Below are 12,224 nucleotides of genomic sequence, written 5' to 3'. Positions count from 1 at the left end.
CAAAGATAAAAATTTAGAAGGCTAAAATGCTAAAATGCCTGGGAAAATAAAAAGGTCTTCACCTGGCACCGAAAGGAATACTAGGTGGGGACGAAAGTCACTTACCTGTCGTCGAAGCTTGTTCGCGGTGGGGGGGAAGCGCTTCGCTGCTTCCCCCGTGAAGTTCAGGCTGGGGGGGAGGCTTCCCGCCTCGCCCTGGCCGAAATTCAGGCTGGGGGGGGGAGGCTTCCCGCCTCGCCTGGCCGAAATTCAGGCCGGGGAGGAGGCTTCCCGCCTCGCCCGGCCGCGAACTCCAAAGTTTTTTTTTAAAAAAAAAAACACGCCCCCGTGATAGGCTACGTGACGATTAACGTAGCCTATCACGGCTGACTTTGCAGATCTAGCCGTGATAGGCTACGTTAATCGTCACGTAGCCTATCATGGGGGCGTGTTTTTTTTCTTTTATTGGAATGGCGGCGGCGGCAGCTGGTCGAAAGACCGGCTGCCGCTCCCGCCCCGCACGAACACCCGCCGAACCACCGGCCGGACCCGCTGCCGGGAGGGACATTCGGCAAAGGTAAGTCCTGTCCCAGGGGGGGGTGCAGGGGGCGGGGGGTGCGGAGAATTTCTCCCCGAAACTTGTTCGGGGGGCCGAACACGTTGGCGCTCGGCCCCCCGAAGTTTCGGGGAGAAATTCTCCGCCATCCCTAAGGAATACAATGTAGGCGCCAGGCGAACCTCACTAGGGAGCTCATTCCAGAGCCGGGGTGCCACAGCAGAAAAAGCCCTCCTCCTAGTAGCCACCCGCCTCACTTCCTTTGGCAGGGGCTCATGGAGAAGGGCCGCTGATGATGATCTTAAGGTCCGGGCAGGCACATATGGGAGGAGGCAATCCTTCAGGTAACCTGGCCCCAAGCCGTTAAGGGCTTTGAATGTTAACACCAGCACTTTGAATCGGGCCCGGAAATGGACTGGCAGCCAGTTTTGTTGTTTTGTTGTTGTACATCGCCCAGAATGGCTGGGTGACCAGCCACATGGGTGATTAATAAATTTAATAAATAAATAAAATGAACACTTCAAAAGTGCTATAGAAATGCCAAGTATGATTACTTTCTATCATATTTTCATTATTTGATCATCACAATGCTAGGCACCCTACAGTATCTGCAAGCCCTGTACTTATACTTATTACGGCTTGATAACTAGGGGTACAGTGGCAAATCTGTGGTGGATGTGGACACGGAAGGAGTAGCTGAAGATGAGGGATGAGCTTCCTGACTAAGTCTGAGCTTCCACTCAGATCAGATTTTTAAGAAATACCTGACAGAGCTTTCTCTGTTTCAGTTCAGCTATTTTCTTCCTCAAGTTCCTTGTGTGTGGAAATAACTTCGGCAATTATAGCTGTCTGTATTCACCTCAGAATGTTAATCCTCAAGTTATAATGAAGAGACTGGCTGGTACAATTTTTGATCAATGCATGCACACACACAGATGCACAGTATTTTTGCCATACTTCTCAAAACAACAATGGCCAGGAGACCAAACAAAGGCCAAAATGACCCAGAGTACACACTGTGGCTGAGCCATGTGGCTACTGCTGAAACAGTAATCCCATGTCTCTCTTTGGTTACATGTAGTAAAAGAACCCCCATGGGATGTGGTATCAGCATGTAGAATGTTTTGCTATTCCCATTTTACTTCATTGGTTGGTGCTAACAGGGGTGGGGAAACTCATACTTTGTGGCATGTTCTGTATTCCTGAATGGGAGAAAGCGGGGGAGATATCTCCAAGTAGGGCAAGAAAAACTCCTGCCTAAAACCCTGGAAGTCATTGCCAGTCACTGTTGGCAATATTGGGCTAGATGGCCTAATGGTCATAGGCAGCTTACTATGTTCCTAAGAGGAGAAGATGTGAAACTAATTCTTTTGGTAGAAACTACACAGCAATTATAATGCTTTGTTCCAGTCATAAGCTGACCACAGCAGTCCACAGATGCTCTGAACTCTCCTTTAGTGAAAACAGTGCCCCAGAACATGGTCTGTAGGCATATGATGCAGCCATCTTGCTGAAACTAAAGGGGTGTAGGCCTGGTCAGAGCCTAGATGGGAGACTACCAGGGAACCCAATGTGGCACATCTAGGGGTCCCCTATAAGGTGCTGGCCCCTAGAGGTTACTGAGTCCAGGCTTTTCCATAGGACTCCCCCAAACACCAGCTGCCACCACCTATCACCTAGAGAGAGCAGTAGGACTCTGTTTTTCTTTCCGTAGCATATGGGCTGAGGTACATATGTCAGTCTTTTAATCCATCCAGACCAGAACATAGGTATTTAAAAGAATACATTCATTTATTTATTTATTTATTTATTTATTTGGTCAACATTCAGAACTGATTCAATGATTAAATAAACCTGCTGGTATAAGACCAGAGTTAAAGTTATCTCATGTTCACTCAAGCTCCACAAAGCCAGGACTTGGAATGTAAGGCAGATACCTTAACAGATTTATCCCATGACCAGTGATGATGTTGCACAATGTCACAAATTGTGCTTGTTTACAACTTACCCTCCATGCACACAGATTGGGAAAATGGATGGGGGGGATTAAAGTCTCCCTAACCCCCCCCCACTAGGATTCAGGGAGGGATTAACAGCTCCCCCCCCCCGTTGCTAGGATCCTAATCTATGTGGTAACATGTAGTCATATCACCTTGTGAGGTCACATTCCATAACTAAAGGAATGGGCCTTCCACGTGGAAGCCCTCTGTAATAGAATTTTTCTGAAAACCTTGGATTACTGGCAGCATTCTAGCTTCAGAGTGAAACTGAGCATGGGCAAGATAACTTTGTAGGCAGTTGCTTCCATAGGCTTTCATGGGGCAGAAAAACCTTAATAACGTTTGAACTGCTTCTCAGAATTTCACCAAACCAATGAAAGACATAATTCCTCAACAAACCTTAATAACATACACCAGTAGTTTTCACCAAAATTGGAAAGTAATAGAAGTTATGCCAAGCCACAGCTTGGACTAAAAACTACAAATGTGTCCATATTTAGCACTATTTAACTTGCTGTTCTTGTGACAATTTGTATTGGATCAATTTGATATTTTGCACAATTGTAGAACTCCTCAGGTAGATCACGGATGCCAACTTTCACATTACTATCTTAATGGGTATCATTTTTATAAGCAACTTTCATAAATACTAATAACAGTTCTAGAAACCTAACACCACATTTCTGCTTTCAACAACTTCTCTCCCTCCTTTCTCATTCACACCCTTGTCTCTGATTCTTCTCTCTCACTAACTAAACCAACTCTCACCCTTAAGTCCTCTACCTCTCCATCCTAACTCAATTCACACTCCCTGACCGCTCTCTGTCTCCGTTACCCTTCTAACTGAATTTCTCCAACTGCCACGAATGCCACCTAGGGATGGCGGAGAATTTCCCCACGAATCTTCAGGAGGCTGAATGCCAATGCATTCGGCCCCCCGAAATTGGTGGGAAAATTCTCCGCCGGCCCCCCACCCCCCCCGGGATGGGACTTACCATGGCCGAATGTCCCTCTTGGCGGCGGGTCCCGGCGGCGGTTTGGCGGCATTTCTTCGGGGGTGGGGGCGGTGGCTGGTCTCCTGACCGGCTGCCGCCGCCGCCATTGCAAACAAAAAAGTAAAAACAAAACAAAACACACCCATGATAGGCTACGTAACGATTTACGTAGCCTATCACAGCTAGATTTCCAAAGTCAGCCGTGATAGGCTACGTAAATCGTCACGTAGCCTATCACGTGTGTGTGTTGTTGTTTTTTACTTTTTTTTCGCAGCCGGGTAGATGGGGCGCTCCTACCCGGCCTGAATTTCGCTGGCAAGGGATGGGGCGCCTCCCCCCCCTCGCCTGAACTTCGGGAGGAGAACCGAAGCGCCTCCCCCCCACCGCGAAGCAAGCATCGAGAACAGGTAAGGGACTTTCGTCCATCCCTAATGCCACCCAACATTCCATTCTAGTCTCAGCTATCTATCAGTCCTCCACTCTTCTGTTATACCTATATATACTGACTTGAGTTCCATGATGGAATAAAGGTAGGATATAAATGTGCTAAAGAATAAATAAATATGACGGATAAATCAGTCTATTTCTGGTCAATGTCAATTTCACATGTGTTCATTCGTAAGCTCCATTTCTGTATTAACATGCAAATGTTTTCATAAGAACATCTACATGAAAAGTATATAAATATAAAAATATATTTAAAATATATTTTCTGACAAAGTACACATTTCTGTACATTTTAAATGTATTGTTGGTATGTCTTTTGAGCTGAGAACTGCATCACAAAATCCAGAGAAGTGCAAATGTTGAAGGATACTTATGTTGCAATCCATACATTAGTCCAGAAAGTGCGGATGTGGTCAGTACCTATTGAAATTCACAAAGAACGAATTCCTCAAGCATCCCTAAGAGAAGGTAGATTTTTTTGAAATAAAATTATCGTATTCTTTTCCTAAACCATCCTTTCATTTTGCATGAAAGCATCGTATGTACTTTTAGCCTTGTGAACTTGTTACCTACCAATTTCCGAAGCAGTGACTGTGATGTTGTACCAAGGGGTTTCTTCTCTGTCAAAGACCTTGGAAGTCTTAATGGTTCCACTGTTTGCATCAATGGTGAAATATCTATCTTCCTCTGTGTTGTGCTCAATAAAATATCTAAGGAAAAAGCAAAAACATAAAATTAAAACTTACCTTTAAAAAATAATTGCTAAGCATTTATCAGTGCACTAATTCCTCGGCCATTGAAATCTACACTGCAGAAGGGGAAATGACGTAGCTCAGCAGCAAATCCCTGCATTCAAAAGGTTCCAGCTTTAATCCTTGGTATATTCGGTTAAGGAATGTCAAGTAGCAGGGTTGGGGAAGGCCCACTGAAGGCTTGGATGACCCTGGCTGCTAGGAACAGGCAATTCTAGGTTAGCCTGCCCAATGGCTGATTCAGGGTAATGCAGAGTAAAACACATCACTTCCGAAATCAGGAGCCTGCCAAAGTAGACCAATACTTTCATTCATACATTACTTTATGCAAAGTATATTTACAATAGGGATGTTGAAGGAATCCATTTGGAGGGTGGACTTTGATGTGTTTTCCTAGGCTTGGCCCCATGGACATGGTTTTGGTCCCTTCTGTGGCACCTGCAGCAGGTTGGGCCAGTTCACAGAGTTTTTGGGAATTCTGTGCAATTTGGGGGGAAGTTTCTGCAATGTGCACAAATTTCTGAGCAATTTGCACAAATTAGAATCGAATGTGCACAAATTATGCAAATTATTACACAATCTATACAAATTATGGCTGAATTTGCACGATCTGTGCACATTTGGCTGTAATTCATGCATATTTGGCCATAATTTGGTAAATTCGGATGTCATTTGTGCAAACTGCAGAATCTTTTAAAAATGTGCAAAAAGTTCCCAGAGTTTGGGAAACAGCCTGTAGCTCGTCTCGCAGATGCAAAGTGAGCTGTACATGCTCCGGAACTCCGTCGAGCCAAAAAAGAACCAGATTTCCCAGCGATGGACAACCCTAATTTACAAGCATTCAGGGACCACATTCCCATAGAGAGACCTAGTGCTAAACCATGGATTAGTAGTACATGCATGAGCAGGAATGAGCCTGTGTGAAGTACCATGCTTGCACACTTCCCCTACCCCTCTTTTCCTTTCATAGGACTGGGAGAAAAAATAAACCAGGTTTCAGTTCCTTCTACAGATTAATGGCTAGCTGTTATGTGTAAACCAGGAATCAGTGGTTTAAAATATGCTGTTGTTCACTAAGCAAACAATAAGAGCAACCCAAGGTTTCAAGTTGGCTTGTTTAGCAATTGGCTAGAGTTTATTTTAAATCACAATTCTTGGTTCTCACTTAATGACAGCCCAGGAATCTGCTAAAGTGGAACTAAATTCTCCTTTATTCCAGGCATGCAGGAACAGGAAAGTGGAGTGGGGAGTGCATAGGTACATAGGCACATTATTGCTCAGGCATGTAGCACTAAATCATTTATTTACAATATTTGTATACTGCTTCATATCTAAAACAGATTTCAGAGCAGTGAACATAAAAATATAAAATGGTAAAAGAATAAAAAGATTAAAAGACCATATTAAAATTATGCTTTAAAAAAACAGAATGCCAATAGAAACCATGGTCAGTTAAGGAATGCCTCCTGGAACAGTGCTGTTTCCAGGGGGCGCTGGGTGTTCCAAAAAAAGGGGGCCACCACACGGGAAGGCTGTTCTCCTGGTGAACTCCAATCAGGCCATAGGTCCATGTGGAACCACTAGGAGCATGCCCCCTGATGATCTCATTGACCAGGCACGTAGGGTTGGCGGAGAATTTCTCCCTGAAACTTCGGGGGGCCGAGCGCCAACGTGTTTGGCCCCCCGAACAAGTTTTGGGGAGAAATTCTCTGCCCCCCCGCCCCCCCCCCGGGACGGGACTTACCTTTGGCGAATGTCCCTCCCGGCGGCGGGTCCGGCCGGCGGTTCGGCGGGTGTTCGTCCGGGGCGGGAGCGGCAGCCGGTCTTTCGACCGGCTGCCGCCGCCATTCCAATAAAAGAAAAAAAAAACACCCCCGTGATAGGCTACGTGACGATTAACGTAGCCTATCACAGCTAGATTTGCAAAGTTAGCCATGATAGCCTACGTAAATCATCACGTAGCCTATCACGGGTGACTTAAAAAAAAAAAAAAAGCGCGTACGGATAATGGCGGCCCCCATAGGGAGCCGCCATTCCCGTTCCTTATTTGGTCGCTGTAGTCTACGTAAAGATTTACGTAGACTACAGCGACCAAATAAGGAACGCGAATGGCGGCTCCCTATGGGGGCCGCCATTTGCGTACGCGCTTTTTTTTTTAAGTCACCCGTGATAGGCTACATGACAATTAACGTAGCCTATCACGGCTGACTTTGCAGATCTAGCCGTGATAGGCTACGTTAATCGTCATGTAGCCTATCACGGGGGCGTTTAAAAAAAAAAAAACTTTTTAGTTCGCGGCCAGGCGAGGCGAGGCGCCTCCTCCCCGGCCTGAATTTTGGCCGGGCGAGGCGGGAAGCCTCCCCCCCGGCCTGAATTTCGGCCAGGCGAGGCGGGAAGTCTCCCCCCCGCCTGAACTTCGCGTGGGGAGCAGCGAAGCGCCTCCCCCCCACCGCGAAATGCTTCGAGGACAGTGACTTTCATCCATCCCTACCAGGCAGGTTGGTAAGGGAGAAGGCACTCTCTCAGGTATCCTGGTCCCAAGTTGTTTAGGGCTTTGTACACTAGTACTAAAACCTTAAATGTGGCCTGGTAGTGAATAGGCAGCCAGTGGTGTTCCTCCAGCAAAGGAGTTGCATGCTTTTTCAGGGGCATCTCCTGACAAAAGCCAAGCTGCTGCATTCTGCACTACCTCCAGCTTCCAGACCAGCCTCAAGGGCAGCCCCACATAGAGCTAAATTATGGTTTAGCATTATGTGTGAACTGTGCCAAAGTGTCTGAAGTTAGTGATGGGTGAGAATTTCAGTTTAGGGTGCGATCCTATCTGGAATGATGGTCACCTCTGAGCCTGGGGGCAACCACCTATCTAGTGCAGGGCAGGAGCAGTCGTGAGGAGCGGGTCTCCTCCTTGCTCCCCCCACCCTGCTTTCACAGCTAGACAGCCGATTTTGGCTGTCTACCTTTGGGACCTCAGAATGCGGGAAGTGGCAGCCAGATAATGCATAGGATGTGTCATACTGGCATTTCCGACCTCCCCGCCCAGCCCCCAGGAACGCCCCGTTTTTGTCGCTCCACGCTGCTCTTCTGAGTGCGGAGCTGATCTGTGTTGTCTGTGAGGTAGGGATGGGGGAGAATTTCTCCCCGAAAATTCGGGGGGCCGAGTGCCAACACATTCGGTCCTCCGAAGGTTGTTTTGGGGGAAATTCTCCGCCCCCCCCCGGGATGGGACTTACCTTTCACGAATGTCGCTCCCGGTGGCGGGTCCCGGTGGTGGTTCGGCAGGTCTTCGTCAGAGGCGGGGGTGGCAGCCGGTCTTTCGATCGGCTGCCGCCGCCACCATTACAAGTAAAAAAAAACCCACGCCCCTGTGATAGGCTACGTAACGATTTACGTAGCCTATCACGGCTAGATTTGCAAAGTCAGCCGTGATAGGCTACGTAAATCGTTACATAGCCTATCACGGGGCTTTTTTTTTTACTTTTCTTTTGAAGTTCGCGGCCGGGGAGACGGGGCGCTTCACCCTGGCCTGAATTTCGGCCGGGCGAGGCGGGAAGCCTCCCCCCCCGGCCTGAATTTCGGCCGGGCGAGGCGGGAAGCCTCCCCCCCCGGCCTGAACTTCGGGGGGAGAAGCGAAGCGCCTCCCCCCCACCGCGAAGCAAGCCGCGAGACCAGGTAAATGACTTTCATACATCCCTACTGTGAGGTGATGTGGGAGGGGGTGGGGGTCAGTTCTCCAGGAACTCACCTCAGAGCATGGGCTTCGAGGTCAGTTCCTGGGAACCGACCTATCCTATGGCCATCTAGCCACTGACTAGTGGCCATAGGATTGCACCCTTAGTTCATTTTTGATAGGAAGTTTACCAAAATGTTTAAATTCGCTCATATTAGGATGGAAAGAACTTGAAATTCAAAGAATTCCAATGTAGGAGAAACAGAAGCTCAAGCATTGGTCCATCCACATCCAGAGCTTTGAGTGCTTTGCTCTTAAAAGTCTGGGTTTGAATCCCTGTGTATTCAACCACGTTAGTGCTGAATTAGGTTTTCCACTTCTTTTTTCTGAAAGGTTTCTCATCTTTAAGGGCTGTATGCTAGGCAGATAAAATATGGTTCTCTCCCAAGGTGGGGAGGGAGTATTGGGGTGCACACTTAAAAAATGTGTACCAAAATGACCACTTTTCCCACTCAAATGAAAGAACAAACAAACAAACAAACAGGTCGCAGTCGAAAACAAGAGTGAGGCAGACTGAGCTTTGAGGTGGAACTCAGAGAACCTCAATGGCCTCGAGCCATGCTGATCTCCCCATCCTTGCAATAAAGAAGTTATTTTTCTGTATTTACTTTGCAAACTTTCCCAATGGCAAGGACAACCACTAGTTGCTTTGTATAGCTTCTATGACCCTGGACACACAGTGAGAGGGACAGTATCACGTCAGGAAACCAGCCCTGCCCACGCATTGATTTGCAATATTTACACACGCATTGCATCTGCTGCTTGATGTGTGTGTGTGTGTATTTTATCTCCTTCCACTTCAGTGTTCTCCACTGGTTTCTATCGCACACTTCCTTCCTCTCGTTAGAGACCACCATTCATTCTCCCACATTCAACTGAGTTTATCTAAACCACACCAGTAAGGACATTGTCCTCTGGGGAGAAGATACAAGGCCGGGCATGGGGCGGCTGGAATGGGACTTTACACAATGAACACTGGTAGCATTATGAGGCGGGGTGGACTGTGGCTATGTCTTTTGTCAACTCGGTCCTGGACTACTACTTAGCACATAGGAAGTAAAAGTTTAACCATCCCAGATTTAGGATGCTGCTCTTACTCTGGAAGGGCGCAAACTTTAGCAACAGATGTCAATGAAAATAAATTACAAGCCTAAAACTCCAAAACACAGGTGGGGCAGGGGACAAAGCAGAGGAGGGTTGTCTTTTCCAGATAGACCTCCTTTCTGTAAACCCAGGGAACAATGAAGGAACTGAACGAGGAATTGACTACTCATGATTTGCCAAATGTCACGTGGCGATTTTCATGTCTCCCCAGTTTAGGTTTAATCTTCCAGCCACTACACCACACTTTCCCTCTTATGGCCAAACTACACATAATGGGGGCAGCCATACTTGATTAGTAACTCATCTCCTACAGCTCAAGCAAAGGGTGAGGTGCCTATTTTTTTTAACAACAAAATGTCTGTGAAAGTGACAAGTGAACCCACTTCCCTATGCTGTGCTCTGTTTAGGGTGGTCATGTGTCCTACTGTACAGAGGACATTCCTCTACTTGCAGGTGTCCTCTATTTAATGGGCTGTCCAGTCCATGTACAGTTTAAAGACAAAGAAAATAAGAAGGGAGAACATGGTCCTTGAAGTTGCCCATCAACAGTCAGTGCTGGAGAGCAGACTGAGGAGGCACACAGGTTACGTGGTCACAGTCTTCTGACTATGGTGAGATGCATTGTATTTCTATTTAAATTATAGAAGGGCTTCTAAAATTGCATTTATACATATACATCAGCATGTAAGAACATAAGAACAGCCATGCTGGATCAGACCAAGGGTCCATCTTGTCCAACATTCTATTTACACAGTGGCCAGCCAGCTGCCCATGGGAAATCCACAAGTAGGGCACGAGAGCAACAGCACCCTCCCGCCGATGTTCCCCAGCAACTGGTGTACGTAGGCCCACTGCCCCTGGTACTGGAGGTAGCACATAGCCATTAAGACTAGTAACCATTGATAGCCTTTTCCTCCAGGACTTTGTCCAACCCCCTTTTGAAGCCATCCAAATTGGTGGCCATAACTACATCCTGTAGTAGCAAATTCCATAGTTTAACTATGTGCTGTGTGAAGAAGTAATTCCTTTTATCTGTCCGGAATCTTCCACCATGGGAGATTCATGGGATGACCCCGGGTCCTAGTATAACGAGAGGGAGAAAAATGTCTCCCTATCCACACTCTCCACAGCATGCATAATTTTGTACACCTATATCATGTCTCTTCTTACCCCCCTTTTTTCAAACTAAACAAACTAAACAGCTGTTGTAACCTTCCCTCATAGGGGAGATGCTCCAGCCCTTTGATCATTTTAGTTGCCCTTTTCTGCACTTTTTCCAGCTCTACAATATATATTTTTAGGTGTGGTGACCAGAACTGTACACAGTATTCCAAGTGTAGTTGCAGCATAGATTTGTACAGGGGCACTATGATATTGGCAGTTTTATTCTCAATGCCTTTCCTAATTATGCCTAACATGGAGTTCGCCCTTTTTACAGCACCCGCACACTGGGTTGACATCTTCATTGAGCTGTCCATCACAACCCCAAGATTTCTTTCCTGGTTGGTCACTAGGTCACTGCTAGCTCAGGTCCTATCAGGCTATACATATCTGTATTCCCCTTTGTCCATTTTTTGTTGTTGTTGCTGATATATTTTCTTCTGTGTGTGTGTGTGTGTGTGTGATGTACAAGTGGTCACACTAGGTCCGTTACCCCAGTTCTGATCTAAGACTGACAGGCCAAGATTCCCCAGGGCACCCCAGAGGGCTCTGCCCACTTCCCCTGGCTCCACCCACTTTTTCCCAAACAGCAATTGTTTGGTGGTTTCTTGGCTTTTGTGTAGTCCACTCCTCACAACCTAAAAGGTGTCACCTAAAGCTTAGCTACTGGGAGTAAGAGCTTTCAGTTAAAACATGCTTGTAAGTTTTGTATTCTGGACCACTTCCCTTTTACCTTTGGCCTTGCCCACTGCTAGAATGCAGCCCCCAAGAGCTTATCTGAAACTGAATTTGGCCCTCAGACTGAAGGAGTTGAATCTTGAATTTAATCCTAAGAGCAGGTCTCTCCCCCCCCCCCACTCCCCTGGCTGAAACCTGAAATTATGCCCTTGGTTTGGAGAACAGGAGCTTCACTACTACTGAAGAAACAAGGAGGGGTGACAGCAAACTCTTATTACCAAGGGATGAAACGATGACATACAGTTGATTTCTTCTTTTCCAGGAGAACTATGCGTCTTGGAGTCAAAGCAAGGCTTTGTGTGTGATTTATGATACATGAAATTATTGCGAGAGATTGTCATTTTAAACAGCAACACTCACTTCAGTTAAGCATGAGATGCTATATACAGTATATTGGGATTACTTAAGACAGGAAGGTGTGGGAAAAGAAAGACAAGTGCATTACAAATTACGGGCTGTCAGACTCTTGATGGCTGCTGTGCTAGAATACAGGATGTCTTTTTAATGTAAATCATGAAAATAGAACGACATCCTCTGCCAAACATGACACTGGGATCATGGATGGTTAATACATGGAGAATTGTAACAGCCCCAAAGCACAATTAAGGAATTCTACTTGCACTGAAAGCGAGGACCTTGAAGCAGATAGAAGAAACAAACACAATGAAGGGGCTCAGAGGAAGAGATTGACAAGCAATGTCTTTCAAAGTATACTTCAGTGAAGGCTACCATTCACAATTGAAGCAATTAATTACAGTCTTCCAA

The 12,224-nt window shown here is 46.5% G+C and overlaps 1 protein-coding gene across 1 annotated transcript in view; it reads right to left on the bottom strand.

The window, feature by feature from the left end:
- The window catches only part of CDH18 (cadherin 18), a 401,711-nt gene that overhangs the window by 48,830 nt on the left and 340,657 nt on the right, over positions 1 to 12,224 (bottom strand). The window contains exon 9 of the mRNA XM_084850558.1: positions 4,551 to 4,687. Within this exon, the coding sequence (XP_084706684.1) occupies positions 4,551 to 4,687 (137 nt within the window). The remainder of the gene's footprint in view (positions 1 to 4,550; positions 4,688 to 12,224) is intronic.

Source organism: Heloderma suspectum, chromosome 4 (assembly GCF_057233095.1).
Source record: "Heloderma suspectum isolate Gila_16-S chromosome 4, 16-S_ref, whole genome shotgun sequence".
NCBI classification, from domain to species: domain Eukaryota; kingdom Metazoa; phylum Chordata; class Lepidosauria; order Squamata; family Helodermatidae; genus Heloderma; species Heloderma suspectum.
The sequence above is the reverse complement of the archived record's forward strand: the minus strand, read 5'-3'. Positions and strand labels throughout refer to the sequence as shown.